The following is an 18,305-nucleotide window of genomic DNA, read 5'->3' on the forward strand; positions in this document are numbered from 1 at the left end:
AAGTTTGACACACTGTAAACTTGAAAAGCAAAAGGCCTAATGTAAACGGGGCATTCAACTTGTTCTTTCCCCAGAACTCTATCATTATGGGAGGTTAGAATTTTATTTCTTAAAGTTTAATAATTATAGTGAGTACAGGTCATGGATGAAACGTGGAATGCTCACATACATTCTAGTCATGGAACATGGCCCTAAAAAATAAACACAAACAGGTAGGCATGACAATTCCTCAGCAACATTTGTGAACTAGGCTACCTAGAAATATTAACACTCTGAATGTGTTTTATCTTCACACCTTCTCAAACTTTGTTCCAGGGCTACCAGGATGTTCGGGACCGGGTGATGCACCGGTCCACCAGCCAGGGCTCCATCAATTCCCCTGTGTACAGCCGGCACAGTTACACTCCAACCACGTCACGCTCTCCCCAGCATTTCCACAGACCTGGTAAGGGCCACTCTTCCTGGGATCCACTCTGCATACTAAGCTATGTCTCTAAATGATTTTTTTCCATGCCTTTGGTAGCAAATTGAAAAATATGCTAAGTATTTCTGCCCCTTTCCCAGCACAAAACAAAAACTGGATATCCACCTGTACTTTGTATTGAAGCATCAGTCGTTTTGTGGCTATGTTCACTGTGATTTATTGAATTACATTTTGACATTGGACTACTGAAAACAAAGACTTGTTTTTAGAACTGATGAAAATCTCATCACTTTGAGACTTAAAATGAAGGAAGGCCTCTAAAAGAAGGTCTTCTTGCTTCTGGCCAACCTGATGAGAACAAACTCATTCAAGGGCAACTTTTAACAAAATGTACAAGAAATAAAACCAAAGGAAAATTAACAGAATATTAAAATGCTGCAAGTTTCTCTTTAAAGTCATAGTTTTTTTACACATATCGAGGATTAAAACTTCAATAATGTATCAGTTTCCCTAGGCTTATACATATTTACTTGGTATTTATTGAATTATTTCAAATGCAAGTTCTCAGGAAATTCTTTTTTTAATGTGCACCTGTACTCGTTTTATTCATGCCCTGACAACAAGTCTAAATTTAAGCCCTTGTCTGTCTAGGTGATAAGAAATCCCGAGACCACCAAGGCCCAGTCCTGGTACTGTCACAGTGGCCACAGGGAAATTATATATCTAGAGCTCCCTGAATAGTGAGGGAGTGGTCAGTCAGACACAATTGCTCCCCTAAAAGCTCCTGTCCTTGAACACTAGAAAGTTTCTTCCCTTCCAAGTGTGACTCTGATGCTAACAGTCCTCCTCCTTTCACAATGTAATGCATATCTGTGTGATGCCGAGTGTCAGACTTTATCAGTGTTTTTTGAGGTCTAGCCTTCTAAAGGGAAACTGGTAGCTCACCTGGAATCCATGTGGGACTCCCCCAAAGGATTTACCCCATAAGTTCCGGATGCTGGATGGCCCTTTCAGTCCCTTGGGTCTGGGTTTAGTTTTGTTGATGATGCATTCTTCCTCTGAGATACTAAGTTTCCCATCCCCTATTCTTCCTTAGCCCACCTGTCAGGATCAGTGGTGACTCTGCCTCCCTCAGGGAACATGTACAGGGTTTCCTTATAGGTGTGAGAAAGAAAAATAAAACTTCCTGTGGGATAAGTTTGCAGCTTAAAAAAAAATAATAACATAGCCTTTACATATAAATCCTTTTTTCAAGTTTCTCGAAGTGGTTATTTTTACATGCATTTCAAGAGGGTTCTATTTTGCCAGGTGCTTTCTAAAACCAGCTCTTGTTTTAGAAATGGTGCCCTGTCCTGGGGACCATTCCTTCTCGCCAAAGTCAGTTATTCTCAGAGTGACTCTGTGCCCATCCACGCGCGTTTAGACTTTCCACTTGGCCTAATGTGTAGCAGGTGCATTCCTAACCCTTTTTCCTTCCTCCTTTTTCAGATCCCTGATTAATGCTCTTTATCCTCCCCTCACCCCCCTTGGAACAATGCCACTTTCCCTGCTCCTGTGTTAATTTCTTTCTTCTTTTCTGTCTCCACCTCGGCCTTTCCCCCTTTGACTCCTTGCTGCACAGAGCTTTTGTCTCCTGGTGTGCACAGGTGGTCCCACCTGTGCACCAGCAGCCTCAGCTCCACCCACAGCGACTCCCGCCCCAACCCCCCCTTCCGACACCACTTCCTCCCCCATGTCAAAGGTAAGGAGGCAGGCCTCTTCAGACAGCGCCTGCCTGCATAGTGGAGATTCAGTAGCACCCTGGCAAGGCTAATAAGGTCTGTCTCCAAGAGTTAGAGCCACCAAGCTTCTGGCCCATCCGCATGCCTGTGTGTGTCATGACTGTACCCAAGGGTGGCCTTAGAACTGGCATACCATCTCACACCTGGAGAGATGTGTCACTTCCAAGGGCTCTAGGTGAAGAAACGGGAAGTCTGTTTAAGCCTGTAAGACTGATGATACACCACTTGGAGAAATATATATTATTATTTTGTTTTGTATGCATCAAAAGCAAAATATAATATATTCTCAGGATATTTTCCTGGTTTAGTATGTTATCTGTCTCAGCAAAACACAACCGTGTTTAGTGACAAATATCTGAAAGTTGTCTTCATGGTGATAAGTCATCTAACCCTATGAACACACTTGGGCAGCGTAAAATGGTGTGTGACATCATAATTTCTACAGCTCTCTGTGAGCCAGCTCCCAGAGGACTTTGATTTGTACCAGTTTCCACACGATGGACAAGAGAGCTTTGCCTTCTGTTTTCTGTGTCTGCCTTGCATTTTTGCCCCATTCCTTTTCTGGCAACACCCCCTCCCCTTGATTTCTTCATTGTTGCTTATGCTTCTGTAGCTGTCCTCAGCGGGGGTTCTCTGTGTGTTGGGGAGCCAAGAGCCCTGAAGAGACTATGAAGGGCCCATAATTTAAATTAAATTCCTAGAGTGATGCTAAACTCATTCTGTAGTCTTGATTTGAACCAAATTAACCAACAAACATAGCAGAAGGAGGGAGAAGGAGGAGGCGGCAAGCACAGATGTTATTGTCCTAAAGGATTCTACTGTGTGTTCCAAGTGTTCAAATCATCAATGCGTTTATTGAGTGGCAGAAGTGTTGTTCTAGTTCCCTGAGTGCCCATTGTCGTCAGTCTGTCCAAGACTTTTCTTTCAGCTCACTTGGATTCCTGAGCAACTGACTTCTAAGTGTCCATGCACTGCAGTGCAGTTATCTTATAAATGTGCTATTTCAGCTCTTCTATGCTTTGAAAATAATATTGCAGACAGGCTTCTTAAAAATACACACCATTTTCCATTAGCAAAGTTTTTGGTAGGCACAGCACTTTCTGAAATTCTTGATGGATTATTTTAAGCTATTATTGTTAGTTAGTATTTGAGGGAGAATTTTTTTTATCTAAATGTCAAGATAATACTTTTGAGATTGTTTCTAAATCCATAAAGAAATGATTGAAAAACAACTCTTCAGTTGTGAATTTTGAAGAGTTTAATATGACAGCGCTTGGCAAAATTAAGATCATGGTTATTCCTAATATTCAAGAGAAAGTACATTTTGATTCATTAAAATGTAAGCTTCCTTGTTTGGTTATTACATGTTTCATCTTTCAGAGAGATACTTTCTGGAGAAAGAAAAGTACTACGGGCCCTGTAAAATTATATAAAGTCTACAAATAATGCATTGCAAAATGTCAGTGACTAGCAGACCTTATAGCCATGTAGAGACAGAAATCTGTGAAATTTGGCATCTTGGATTTAAATATTAGCTCTGTCATTTGCTGGCTGTGTGACCCTGTGTTGTTTACTTATCCTTTTCAGTGTTTCCTTGTCTATAGATCAGGAAGGATGAGGCCTCTCTCTTTGGTCACTGGGCAGGGGAGAGGTGAAGTGTCCTGGTGTGTACACCACAGTCAGCGTGATGCTCCCATGTGACTCCACTGACTCTACACAGTATCCCCGTGATATACAATTTCCCCATGCTACACACTATCCCCATGATACAGGGATACAGGGGCAACCAAGGAGCAGAGCCCTGGTTAAGTAACTGACCAAGGACCCACAACTGGGAAGAGTAGCACCTGGACAGATCCTAGGCCTTCTCATTCTCATAAATGCTTGTTTATGTTAGGTGCATGTGTTTTGATATAAATATGTCAGGAATATAATTTTTAAAGCAAAATTTTATTTGCCATCTTTTTAAACCAGAAAATTGTATTCTGGTCTTAGTCTTATTGAGACTAAGACAAAGATCTATTTTCAGTCATTTACAAAATGAACCAACTTTTACTTTTCCATAGAAATGTCAAAAATACCTCTGTGTACCTCAATGGTGCATCATTAAAAATGTAGATGTACCATCTTTTCTGCTTTCAGTATGAATTTGAAATTTTTGACGCAGTCAAATGTTATGAGTTTAAATTATGGAAGCACTAGGCCAAGAGGAATTAAAATGACCCTGAATTTATATTTTAAAAACATCTAATGATCTGCTTTCTCACTTTCTTTTAACTGGATATATACCTGTATTTTGTTCATTTGAAATAGTTTCTATAATTCACATACAGAATAAGTGTACATATTGATATATGCTTAGTTTTTAAACCAGATGAACTTTTTTCCCAGCCTCAAAAATAAATGATGGAGAACTCATACAAAGATACTGCTTCAAGAGCCTAGTGCATTTGACTTGTTAAATGCTGATTCTCCAAGGAATTACTTACTTCTTAGTTGTGTTGAAAAGTATGTGCTTATTTACATGGAAAACCACTCTAGCACTTGGAAATTTCAGAATGGAGAAAAACAGGCATTGAAGAAATATGTCACAGAGATTATTTAAATGAGACAGTGCAGTGTCTCTCAGAGTTTTCTCTGTCCCTCATTTGTGCATTTACTTTTAATGTTTGAGCTTAACTTGTGACCATGGAGGAGTTTTTGTTGTTGTTTTTCAATGAATGTGAGCCAGGCAGCTTGACTCAAGGTAGGCTGTACAGCTAGCAGCAGGAGAGGCCCTTGCCTCTCTGCAGGGAAGCCCAGCCTCCTATTACCCAAGCCCACATCCTGGGCCTTGTTTCTGATACATGTGGCCCAGGCCTATGGGGTTTGAACTGAGGATGCCCACGTGGGGTAAAGCTAAGATGCATGACACCAGCCACCTCTCTGGTTCCTTGGCCTCCCAGTCCTTTTCTGTAATGTCCGTTGTGTTTTAAGGTTCGTGTTTTTATTTCTCTCTCCAACTTTGCAGCCACATTCTATATTAGTATGTCCAGTGTTGGGCCATCTGGTCAACGTCATGCTGAGAGATTCTGAGCAAACATTTTCACTTTGTTTTGGGCTTTGTGTAGTTTTTACTGAGTTTCTCTTCCTTTCCATTTGAAATACTGCTAGACATTACATCCCATATTCATGAATTATGATTTCGATTTATGAGCAGGAGAGCTACATAGATTACATCTCTTTGAAGTGAATATTGCCTGTTTTGCCATATCTATGTGTTATCTATGCAAATACACATTGAATATTTACTGGAAAAAACCTATAACCCTTATTGAGATTTTAGACAAGAACCAGCAACTTGAAGCTCTGTAACAAAATTCTAAATGCTGCCAACAGTAAAGTCCCCTCCAGATAGCATTTATATTTTAGAATATAAGCACAGAGTCCTTGAAGCCAGGCAATGCGCCAGCAGGTTCTGTAACAGAATCGTGAACCTTCCATATCTATTCACTGGCCTAAGAATTAGTCTTTCAGATTCTCACAGTACCAAAAAGGACATGAAAGTGAGGAAAGCATTTGAATTCATAAGTATAGTGAGAATCCTGCAAGTGTCTGATTTCCCAAGGACTAAAACAAATGGCTTATTAGGCTGACAGGGAAGATGCTAAAAGTTAAGAACAAAAAATATAAGTATGGTAGTAACTTCTCACCACAACAGCAAACATCACCAAAAACTTAGGGTGGGTCCAGGGACTTACTTAGGAACAAAATAGTGTGATATATGCACTATCAGGTTTGTTTAAAATTGCTTTAAACAAATATATTGTTTTAAATAATATCTTATTCCAGACTGGTACATGATAATGACAGTGACAATAAGACCTTCTAAATATATTTTATCTGATGGCTCATATATTTTGCCCAAGTAATGTGCTAAGCACAAAACCTCTCAGAGCTCTCATTGGTTATTTCCTGCCAGAGTAGATTTGAACATTATATAATTTAAGTGTTTATGTTTTAAAAAACAAACAAACAAACAAACAAACAGGAAAAGAGGCCTTATCTGGAGAATCCTTTTTCTTTGAAAAGATGGCCCCAAGTTTTTCTTGCCTTTGGTATTTCAGGGCTAAGAATTTGGTACTTAGCAATATTATCGATCTGGACACATTTCCCGCCAAGCGCCTGTGCTGCATGAGTCACTGAAGTAGTTAAATCTACTTCAGAACTTGAATATCCTAGTGGCTTAGAAAAATAAAATAAAAACCACACTAGAGAGATCCATTGACAACTTCTTGCTGAAGAAATACAACCTAATAAACAATGCACCAAAGTGGAACAGCACTCAGTCAGAATCCACCCACTGGGAATTCAAGTAGCTCCTCCAAGAGCTTTCTAAAACCTTCATCCTTATCCAAGAAGGGGGGTTCTACTACAGAGGATCTTTTAATACTTACTAGTACCTAATTCTAACAACCTTTATACCCCACATATGCCTCTCTCTCTCTCTCTGTGTGTGTGTGTGTGTATGTGTGAGAGAGACAGAGAGAGAGATACTGGCAAATAATGATCAAAACAGATTTCTTGACTAATAATGATCAAAACTCATAAAATGCGTTTTCATCAGATTGATTATTATAACCAAAACCTGTGAGAACACCTCCCTGAATTAGCTGATGTTCTGAAAGAACACCAGGGTTAGAGGGGAAGGATTAAGGGCAGGGAGCATTGTGGTTCAGACTCAGTGGCCAGTGCTCAACATACACATAGTCTTCAAAAGACAAGTTCAAATAAAGCAAGAAAGTATGCTTCTTTTTGAGAAAACCCCTAAGAATCATTGTTTTTCAATTGTGGGTTCCTCTTGTTAATAGTTTTCTAATGTTTGTAGGATTCAGGGATTTTTCAAAGTAAAACAATTAAATTGGAGTTATGGGGCTCAAGTAGAATGGGAGAGTTGTGAGGGGGTGCTGTGTGGTTCCATCACTGTGTACCTACATGGGCTTCCTTTGGTTAAGCAATGAGAGGGAGATGAGAGTAGCCCTGTAATGAGGCGTGTTAAGTTAGGCAGATGTGAAGTTAATGAGTTGGCCTATTCCAGTCCTTCATTCACAGGTACTTATTAAACTCTTACTCTTGGCCAGACAATGGACTGAGCACTGATGAGGATGAATGACACCCAGTCCTGAATCAATCATAGGTTTAACATAGTATTTCTTTCTAAATGCAAATGATAATCACCCTTGTCCTCACCTCTATGTTTTTTGTACCCATTTTTTTCAGACATGAACTAGTATTGCTCTTTGGGAGAATGAGATTAATGAGATCACATTTTTATAAATTAGCTTTTCAATAGAGAAGTAATCTGGGGTGATGCTTCATAATTTTTAAACACTAATATCTGGCAAATGATCAAATCAACATGTAGGAACTGAATACAAAACTGAGTCTTGAGGAAAAAACAAAAGTTTCAGATCAGCAGTAACCAAAAGCCTGGATCTAAATTTGAGGCAATAGCAAACTCAGAATTCTTATTTGTAATATCTTACTTCCTGTTTGGTACACATCTGGTCTCTGGTTATCTAAAAATGTGCATACTAAGAAAATAAAACTCTTCAATGTGTTTTAAAACTCTAGCAGTTAACTTCTTTTACACTTTGCTGGCAAGATTTAGAATAGTTTAGCTTGAAGAAGTTGGCTTGAGCTCTATTTTCTGCGAACTTATGATTTCCTTAAAATTATTAGCATTGGTAGATAAATTGGACATTAAAGGCTACTATCACGAAAGTGAAAAAACAACCTGCAAAATGGGGAAAACATTTACAAATCATAGGACTAACAAGGAATATGTACCCAGAATATATAAAGAATCCTTACAACTCAATAGTAAAAGTAATTAGCCACTACTAGCTCATTAACTTTTGATGGCCCTACATCTTCTGATAGGATATTGGGACAATAATGTTTGCCCAGACCTGGGGTAGGAAGACAGATTAGGACAATAGCTAATCTCTTTCCAGTTTATTTTGCAAGCCTCTGTACATCCCTGCCATTGTCCTAGGAATGATGGCAGCCCTGATGGCACATGAGGCTTTGCCCTCCATTCCAGCCTCACCCCTTATTGCCTCCTCCAAAAGCACCATTCTGTCCAGGATGGTAGACAGTCCAGTAGCTCCCTTGTGTCATGGCTCTGCCATACCTTCCTTGCCTGTGGAGCTGCAGCCCTCCAGAATATGACCTTCCCACTCACCTGCAGGGCTTCCTCCTTGATACCAGCCAAAGGAAACTTTCCTGAACAATCCATGGCACTTGCATCTGATTTCCTAGCATTTTTATTACACCTCAGAATAAGCAGTTATATGGTGGGTAACACACACAATACCAGGATGGTACACTCTGAGGCCCTGGAGGGCAGAGACTATATCTCATTGCCCTGCTTGTCCTCAGTACTAGCCCAGTGCCTCGCTGGAGAGAGAGTGTTCAGTAAATGTGTTAGTGATTGAAACATTATCTGAGGTGGAGCCCCACCTTGTGGTGGTGAGAGGTCTCAGTGGTCCCTGAGTACCTGCAAGAAGGGGTCTGGCTCCATTTTGTATATTTCAGAATGAGGAAAACAGAAGCATATGCTGCAATGAAGGCACTTTGTATTCCTGAGGGGCAGGACTGGGTGACCACTTGGGCTCCCAGACTTAGCTCTCAGCTCAGAAAACTGCATCCTAATGGCCAGCCTCTGCCATCGTGCCTGGAAGCAATTGTCCCTGGGGAGGGGAGGAGTTGCACCTACCCCTACATGCTTGGGATGTAACCATCTGACAACTGATCCTGAATCAGTAGCCAGTGCTGTTCCATTCTTCCCAGCATACTTGCCATCTAATCAGTTTACCCCATGCTCACATGGTCCTGCCATTGGAATGACGCATCTGCCTGCTAGCTGCTTTTTGAACCTTAGATCTCTCCCTTGGAAAACTAAACCTGATATCACCTTTGCAAACCAACTTGACAAAATTGAGTTTGTTTCCTTTGTTTCTCCTTCCTGATGTCCCTCCTTGCAGTTTGTCATGTTGAATTTTGATTACATTTGCCTGGTTTTCTTTATTGCCCTTCCCCTCTCTCATTTTGTTTTCTCCGTTCTTCTCATTGGAGGCCACGAGCCGTCCAGCGGCCGGAACTCCCCTCTCCCTTACCGGCCCGACAGCCGCCCTCTAACTCCAACTTACGCTCAGGCCCCTAAACATTTCCATGTTCCAGGTAGGAGCTGACACGGTCTGTCTCGGTGTCCTGTCACAGTGTAGAATGTAGCCTTGTAACTTCGTCTCGTCTCCATTTCTCATGCTTGTTAATTGAGGCGCACATGACTGATAAACCCTAAATTGCGGGATCTGACTCAAAGGGCCTTTCACAAGTTCTGTATGTGAAGTGCCAAGATCACATTGAAGATTAAGCTGGGAATCAAATCAAGGTGCCAGGCAAGCACTCTTGTTACTAAACTGCGTGCCAGGCAAGTGCTCAGCCACTAAGCCACATCCCCAGCCCTTGAATTGTTTTTGAAGAAGGCGGGAGACAGAGGGTAAGCAAGAGGGACTGAGTTGTTTGGTTTTTTTCATTAATTTTATATTTATATCAGTGCCTGGTAAGATGTCATTCTATGGTGCAGTGTCATAAATTAATTATCACCATGGCAGCCTAGTTATTTTTCTCATCCTTAACATTGAACCACACTGTCACCTGAGAATACTTTTATATTTCCTCCAGCATGGAGATTTTTTTCCACAGACTTTCAGAGAGGTGTAGCGTTGGGTCAGCTGAGTGGTCTTCCTGCAGTGTGTAACTGACAAGTCATCTCCTCAGGCCACAAAGATCTCTTGCAATTTAGGCTTGGTGCTGCCGCTTTGCTCTAGTAGTAGTCACTAGCATTTGCTGTCACAGCATGAATAATAATTTGCCATCAGAAACTGGAAAAACCAGAACCCATCAATATCTTACTATTTAGGATCAGCTCAATTTGTAAGGGCACCATCGGCCACCTGAGGTCATGACATTACTTTTCTACCAGAAGTACATTGTTTTGCTTCTTTTAGCTACTGAAAACATTTTAATAATGTTTAATATGACCCAATATGTCAATGTAAGGATACATATTTGGAATCCATATTAATTTTGTCTTTTGCATTCTAAATTTACCTAGGAAAACAAGAAAGTTCAATGACATTGGAATCACTAAGCTAGGACTGCCCTTTTTCAGGAAGTTTCATTGAATCTTCAAAGTCATTGTTCTACATTTGGGATTTTTCACACGAACAATGCCCCACCCAAGATACAGTGTCCAGGATTCTGGGGAAACAGAAGCCTTTGAAATGTCCTGAGTATTTGAAAGTGAAATAGTGGCATAATCAAATGAACATATGAGTAATCTAAATATTTAAGTAGTAGTTAGCATCTCTCTTTTTTTCCTTCTTTTGTTTTAATTTGGGCTATACAAATTAGATCTTTGTTGAACATCTCATGAACACACAGGGCTACTGTTGCACATAAAAAGTGTTTCTGTGTTACTGTTTGTACTCTCAATTTTCCTCCATTGCTTTCCGCTGTTCTTCTCATTAATCAAAACAGTAAATTGAGCTATCTGTATCTACTGGAAGTTCAATTTCTAGACAGTAGCAATTTGGGGATTTTTTCCCCCAAAACTGATTATGTCTTTCTCAATGTCAATGTCTCCACTGCTTGTATTTCTTCCTGTTTTAATCCTACTTTCAGTGAAGTATGTATTTGAAATAAATGGCTCATGAATAAGTAACATCTCTCTGTACGCTAAGATGTATTACAAAGACTTCCATATCACTTGGCTATAGTAATTCACTCATTCCTGTAATTTTTAATTCCAAGGAACTCAATCTTTGTAATACAAAAAGCCTTCTGGGTTATTTTTGTTCGAGAATCTTCAGTTTGGTTTGCCCCTTGGTTGATCTGTTTACTCGTCACTGAATTGATTCTCATAATCACACAACTTTGCTTTTCATTTCCACAGATCAAGGGATCAACATTTATCGAAAACCACCCATCTACAAACAGCATGGTAAAACTCGCTCTCCTTCATGTAGCTTTTAAGTAATAGAGTCAGTTGACTTTTCTTTGCTGTCTTCTAAAGGCTTAACTGCTATTGCTTTGAGAATAAAACTGGGATGTCCAACATATTATACCTTTAGGGACCAGTAAGATACAAATTCTGTGCAATTGACCTTCCTGTATGGAGAATGCTTAGCTCAATTAGGAAGCTTCTAAGCCTATTTCTGAGCTCATCAAACCAGCATGTATCATTCATAGAGAAGATGGGTCACACAACAACCCATAAACATCCTAACAAAACTTTTATTTTTTGCCATCAAATAATTTCATCAACCTTTAAACTAATCTAATTTTGATGAGCTTATAATTGGTTTAACTAATTAAAACTAGTAAAAAACAAGCCAACTAGAAAAATTCTTGTAAGACATGCAGCTGTCTGTACATGTAATGGGCAAGACACAAGCTAAGATAGGTTGTGCCTCTGGTCCCATTTCCTACCTACGTGACTCTGATGTCATGGACACAGTCCGTGTGGGCGTCAGTTTTCTCCTCTGTAAGGACCAGTGAGTTAGATCAATGGTCTCTGAAATTTCTGCAAGCTAAGAATCACTGAAGTGGATTTATAATTGTGTTTTCCTTTTCTGGGAATACAGATATTTTTAATACAAGAAATCACATTACTTTCTGTAAATCACATTTTTCTGTACCATTATTAGTTCTTTCTGGATTTATCTGCCGTAAGTCATAGTGAATAGGCCAAAACTGGCCTTCTAGTGATTTTAGAAAATTATACACAAATTGTACCTGGAAATTTGAAGGCTGTTTTTTGAATCCAGTTGATGTTAATAAGTCATGCTAATGACTTATTAGTTAATGACTAGTTAGGATGATATGAAAAGCAAACCAATTTGAAAATACATAAGAAAAAACTTTTAGGACAAAATTCAAGGAAAAAAAAAGAGAAGCAGGAATTGCAATGGTTCTAGAGCTGTGATTTTTTTTTTCCCCTCATTTTCAAGGTTTTACATCAGGTGCTTGCCTTTTAAGTTTGTTAACATTGTTTTTGTTTTTGTTTTTGTTTTATGGTTTAATGTCTTCCCACACACTCAATAACATGTGAATGTTTAACCACTGACTTCACCAATTCTAATGCGGAAGTAAGTACTTTCAAAGACATACTTTTTGTTTTAATTTAAGAATAAAATTCCCAGAGTTCAATTTATTAATCCAGAGTTTTTTCAATATTAAAGTCTCTAGGCCCTATCTCCCTGAACAAAAATAATTAAGATTTAAGGAGTTTGAATAATGTTCGGCTTTATTTTGGAAGGAATTGTTTGGCCTCCCATGATACTTACTTGGACTGAAGCCTTTTCTTTCAGTCTGGTATGATTAGTTAATCACACAGCCAGAGCAACACTTTCCAAGGCCTGTTCTCTAGGACAACTGCTCCATGCCAAAGAAAGTCACGCCCCAAACTGCTCCTCATGCCTTTGGAAAGTGCTAGATTTAAATTAAATGGCTTTTTTTTGGGTGGTGGTGGGGTGCAGACCTTCAGTCTTTCCTATAGTTACATGTTTTGTCATCTCTGGGAAGAGGATTTAGTAACAGTGTTTCCTAATCTGAGCTTTTTTTCTCATGGGGTTAGAGATTCTGAGAATCTGTCCAACCAAGATTTTGCCCCTTATTATTCAGTGCATCAAGTCATATAAGCAAATTGAAACCCAGAAGATTACCAAAAGAATGGTTTACTTGGAGCTGAAGATTCAAAAGGTTATTTTCAAATTTTAAAATATGTGATCCAAGGAGCAAAAAAAAAAATTTTTTTTTAAGGCTTTATAATTATATTTTGAAATGTTGAGTAACATCCCAGGGCAGTTTGCAAAATTAGCCACAATCAGGGATTGGCTGTTTAACCTGGTTTATTTCACTCCACTCCATTATTCGATTTGGGGAGCTAAGTCAGTGAGTCCTCTAAGCAAAGCTGCCTAAGAACGCTGAACTAATGCTGCTGCTAGTGTGGCTTTTGTTGATTTAAACTTGATTGGCTCACCCAGAGTGTGGACCCTTGAACAAAGCAGTGAGTGAGGACTGCAAACATAAAGCACGGAGCTAAATTCCTGCAAATGAGAAGTACATTTCCCCATTTCCATTCTCCTAAGGCACAAAGACCCACATATAGTTCATAAGGACTAAGATGAACTGGACCAATATATCTGTGCCTTCTGGCCCAAAGCTACAAAGCCAGCCCAGCCAGCCCTCTAAAGATTAATAACTACAGCAAGTGACATTAACATGCTTTTAACTCAGTTCTTTAATTTCAGTTTTATAATTCAAATTTTGAATTATTCAAATTTTAAATTACTCAAATTTCTAATTCAGGTTTTCTCATTCCAAGTGTATTTACCAATGAAGAATGGAACTTTCTCTGATGGTGGAAATAATTCTCCATCTGTACTGTCCAGTACAGTAGTCACTAATCACATGGAGCTACTGAACATTGAAAATACAGTTAGTGCAACAGAGGAACTGAATTTTAAGTTTGTTAATTTTTTGGTTTTATTTAATTTCATTTATTTGCACTTAAATAGAAACACAGGGCTATCGTTGGACAGCACCACTCTATGACAAGGTTTTTCTGATGTAGAACAGATGTAGAATGAAACTTTGCTTCTGACATAAAGTCAAGAAAATGAGTTGTCACCACCAAGTTACTGGGTAGTTATTCATCATGATACACAGAACCTTCTAGAATTGAAATTTTTGCTAGAGAACAAGAAAACTGTGTGTGGTGGTGCCACCACTGCCTTATAGACCAATAGCTAAGCAACCCTGGTTCCCATCCAGATGCAGCTGCCTTGGCAGCCCAGAGCAAGTCTTCTGAAGATATCATCAAGTTTTCCAAGTTCCCAGCAGCCCAGGCACCAGACCCCAACGAGATACCAAAGATTGAGATGGACCATTGGCCTGGTCCCCCCTCACTTGCCGCCGTAGGTATGCAACCCACGCAGCTAAGTCAAATGGAGAAATTGCAAGGAAAACTCAAAATGAAATGCTTAGAAACATGTAAGAAAATGTGTCCTATCATAAAGACTTTTATGAAAAGTATGACCAAGGGGTAGACTAGTGAAAAAGAACTAATATGATAATAACTTGTGGAGAATGCTTAAAAAGTTACAAAACCCACATCTACCAGAGCTTGCTCTACCCATCTCGCTGAGGTCCACAAGTGTCTAAAACAGATGGTTTGCATGGACTCTCAGATTTATCACTATAAAATCAGCAACTCTTTTGAACACCTTTCAGTCAGCCTCTGGTCAAGAGCATTACTGTAGTAATAGCTACAATTAGTCTAATGGGTGAAATGACCTTATGTCCATTGAAGCGCGACTTTTTCCAGTTAAATTTGTTTTAGACATATCTGGGTTGTCTTTACAATTCATTCTCTTAACAAACAATCTTAACATCGAAGCACTTTCACTTATGTTGCCCTTACTGCCTTTTCCATTACTAAGGGCTGTTACAGAGGAGTAGGTGTTCTGAAATATCACTTGTGTGAAGTTAGTGATTTTTCACATCTGTCATTTCCATGAATTCTGTGCTAAATTGTCACATTGGGGCTGTTTCATTCTTTGCTTTATGCTTGTGTCTGTCTTCACTGTTTTGTCAGTAGTATAGTCACTCAGCCTACAGAGGGGTATTAACAACTCAGAAGCCAATACTGAAATTTTAGTGAGCCAGCCTTATGAGCATATGATGATCTTATCACATTTCTACTGACAAAAAGGCCTTCAATTTTCCAAAAATTTTCTGATCTTCTTCATCAGGCCATTTTTTATCAAATTATCGCTGGAATAACTTTTACAGGCAATGTAAGCAGATTTTAAGGCAAGTAATATTTATAGAAACAGTTAAAGGGAAACCTACTCAGCTCATTATTCATAAGTGTTCTTTTAGGTTGGTGAGATTTAGCTAATTCTTGCAAACTTGGGTCTATTGGTTTTTATTAGTATGAACTAAAGAGAGAAAATTCACATTGACAATTTTAAGAACTTTCAAGAATCTGCTCTTTAGGAAGTCATAGGGCCTTTGAGTTTCCTCCTTCAGTTATGTTGCTTAGTGAGGATCTGAGAGTAGCTAAATATTTGGGGAGAGGGAGAATTAAATATTCATTATTGCAACTAAATAGTTTAAAGTTCCTTTGAGTTCCAAAATGAGGAAAATGCCTGATCCATTAGTCAAAATGATGAAAATTAAGACTATTAAAGTTTATTTTGATTAGATTAGCAAACTTTCCTGTTTCCTCCCACAGCCAGATTAATCCAAGCAATTTAAGAAAAACAATAATTATCTTAAGCTCCCAACTATCCAGATTCCTCCTTTTCATTTCCGGTCTCCCCTTTTCCAGGAAGCTTAAAAAATTATACACAATTTGTTATATTGTTCCAAAGTAACTTTTTAGCTGTACCAATCATGCTTTTATTTACCTATTAGAATAATATTCTTTTGTGACTGTTTTTCAAAGTATGAGACAAGGGAAATTAGAGACCAATTCCTTGAAAGAAATGTAGTAAGCATGCTTTTTAATGAATTTACTAAGGATAGAAGATAGAGTGGTAGTATTATAAAAAGTCTAAATATCCAGAAAGAGAAAAACTACAAGATTTTAAAACTTGTAATAAGAGAGAGAGAAATTTAGCCACTTTGTAGAGATGGATTTGAATTCCTCTCTATTTGAAAACTGACCTCAGGATAACTGGAGAGACCCCCCCACCCCCAACAACACACACACTACAGTGAGCCCTGACCTGTGTTAAGACCCAATTACTATGGCAAACCCAGTTCTAATTGACCAGACAGGTGTTGGAAGGTCCAAATTCAGGCCTTGCTTGTATTACACATTGAACTGGCTTATTAATGGAGTCCATTATCCTTGAGAAACCAGCCTGTGGTTACTGAGTTGGTGGTGGGCACTTTTTCCCCTTGTGTCATTCACTTAAACCTTTGTTAAAGACTAGTGCTAACCTTGCCAGCCTAACGAACTGAACCCAGGTGGACTAGTCCATTAAGATCCCCTTGCCATGGGTTTGATGTGAGAAGTTGTCTTTGCTGTGGAATTAGGAACTGACATGAGGCGCAGATCTAGTGGCAGAGAGGACGATGAGGAGGAATTCCTGAGACGCCGGCAGCTTCAAGAAGAGCAATTGATGAAGGTTTGTCCTTAAACTACCTTGCTACAGTCTTCCATTCCATAACATCAATTTTTTTAAAATCACTCTATGCATACTACCAAGAGAACCAAGAAGGGGGTTGTAGTCCAATATTCAAGACATGCCAGACACATAGTCACTAGAATAAGGCATGTTCACGAGAATAAGAGGAGATGACATTGAGGCTGGAAGTCAGAGGGACCTAGAATGGTTGGGCTTTTGCAAAGAACTGGAGTGTGATGGTGTGGGGCAGGTGTGCAGGCTAGTGTATGGAAACAATAAGAAGGAGTCATGAAGACCAAAATGCCATGTACCCCAGGCATGTGGACTCTGCTGGAGGAATTCCCTTGGGATGGAGCATTTCTCCACTTAAGTCTTTCCTCAGTTCTCAGAGAACCTTGTATGTTTATCTGGACTAGGGAACAAAAAAGGATCCAGAGGACTGCCACTAAGAGGCCCCCAGCATGTCCTCCGGTCTCTAGCATGGACCTGAAGCAACTTGGAATAGCCAGCTCTAAACTCTTTCACCTGTAGGGAGTTGGTGAATCCCTTGAAATGTTTTCCAGAGATATGAGAACTGTACGTGGCATTACTTATATGAGAGAAAAGTACAATCCTAGTTTTGTGTGAAATGTGTACAGAAATATGTATAGATAGATGTAAGTCAAAATGCAAATGGTGTTATCTCTAAGTGGTGGATTGTGGCTCTTTCTGGATTTTCTAAATATGTGCAAAGGATATATATTCCTTTTTTGTTTTGCTTTTAAACAAATCAGTACAATTTCTTTTTTTAAAAAATGTCATCCCCAACCTCCCCTTCCCATATTCATATGTGCATTCTGAGGTCTTCTGATGGCATTTGAGGAGAGAGCGGAAGAAGAACATCCTTCTGACATGGAGCCTGCCTTAGGAAAGGGATTGTCACCACTGGAAAAGCCAAATAGGGGTTTAGGGTCCAAACCTGTCCCACCAGGCCCTGGGTCTGAAAAGAAACTATAGTTCCATGAAAGCAATTGCAGGTTTTGCTTTCATCTTTTTCTTTTTTCTGTGAATAGCTTAACTCAGGCCTGGGGCAGTTGATACTGAAGGAAGAGATGGAGAAGGAGAGCCGGGAAAGGTCATCCCTGTCAGCCAGTCGCTATGATTCTCCCATCCACTCAGGTGAGCAGCAAACCCCTGCCTTCCATGAGCTGAGAGTCAGCCACTTGCCTGCAATGAACCTGCCTGGACTGTTGCCAGCAGGCAGGATCACTTAGCATGGCTTTTACGAATCTTCAGAGTTCCTTATTCTGAGATCTGTTCTATATGAATGTGTAACACTGTACCTACATAGATCTAGAAATTAACACTTCAAAAAATTTAAATGCCCTGATCAAAGATATAGAGATATTAAGTTGCAAAGCCAGAATTCAAGCCTAGGTCTGCTCACTCCAAGCTCAACAGCCTGTCAGGCTTTCCTGCTGTTAACATATAAGGTAAAGGATCCAGGCCCCCAGGAGCCCAGCTATTGCTGGGCAGCAGAATTTGATTGGTTGTCTTCCTTGTCAAGTGCTCTTGCCATATCAACTAGGCCCTAGGGTGCAAGCATTCATCTATCCCTGGGTCCAAATCCTTGCTCAGCTGTTTGAGCTGAGTGAGCTTTTGGCAGAATACTTGACTTCTTTTAGCTCCTATTTCTTTTTCTGTAAAATGGAGATAATGAGTGTCTTAATTGGATTGTGTTGAGGATTCAGAGATAAAGCCTGCTGAGTACTTAGATGTGAGAAGCACAGCTAGCTTCAGACTCAGCTGGGCTGCTGTCCTTCTTCCCTATCCTTCCCCAATAATATCATGCTTATGATACCATTCCCGTGT

At 39.6% G+C, this 18,305-nt stretch overlaps 1 protein-coding gene across 10 annotated transcripts in view; it reads left to right on the top strand.

Annotated features, from left to right (window-relative positions):
• Ablim1 (actin binding LIM protein 1) overlaps positions 1-18,305 on the top strand; it is a 291,006-nt gene that overhangs the window by 262,065 nt on the left and 10,636 nt on the right. For 4 of the 10 annotated variants that reach the window (XM_074078243.1, XM_074078236.1, XM_074078239.1 and 1 more), the window contains 6 exons: positions 316-445; positions 9,325-9,429; positions 11,207-11,254; positions 14,089-14,235; positions 16,363-16,454; positions 17,507-17,612. In XM_074078243.1, the coding sequence (XP_073934344.1) occupies positions 316-445; positions 9,325-9,429; positions 11,207-11,254; positions 14,089-14,235; positions 16,363-16,454; positions 17,507-17,612 (628 nt within the window). Of the gene's footprint in view, positions 1-315; positions 446-2,045; positions 2,166-9,324; positions 9,430-11,206; positions 11,255-14,088; positions 14,236-16,362; positions 16,455-17,506; positions 17,613-18,305 lie in introns of all 10 variants that reach the window. The other 6 variants (XM_074078237.1, XM_074078238.1, XM_074078246.1 and 3 more) reach the window with 5 other exon arrangements.

The sequence above is a fragment of the Castor canadensis genome, chromosome 7 (genome assembly GCF_047511655.1).
Source record: "Castor canadensis chromosome 7, mCasCan1.hap1v2, whole genome shotgun sequence".
Classification (NCBI taxonomy): Eukaryota; Metazoa; Chordata; class Mammalia; order Rodentia; family Castoridae; genus Castor; species Castor canadensis.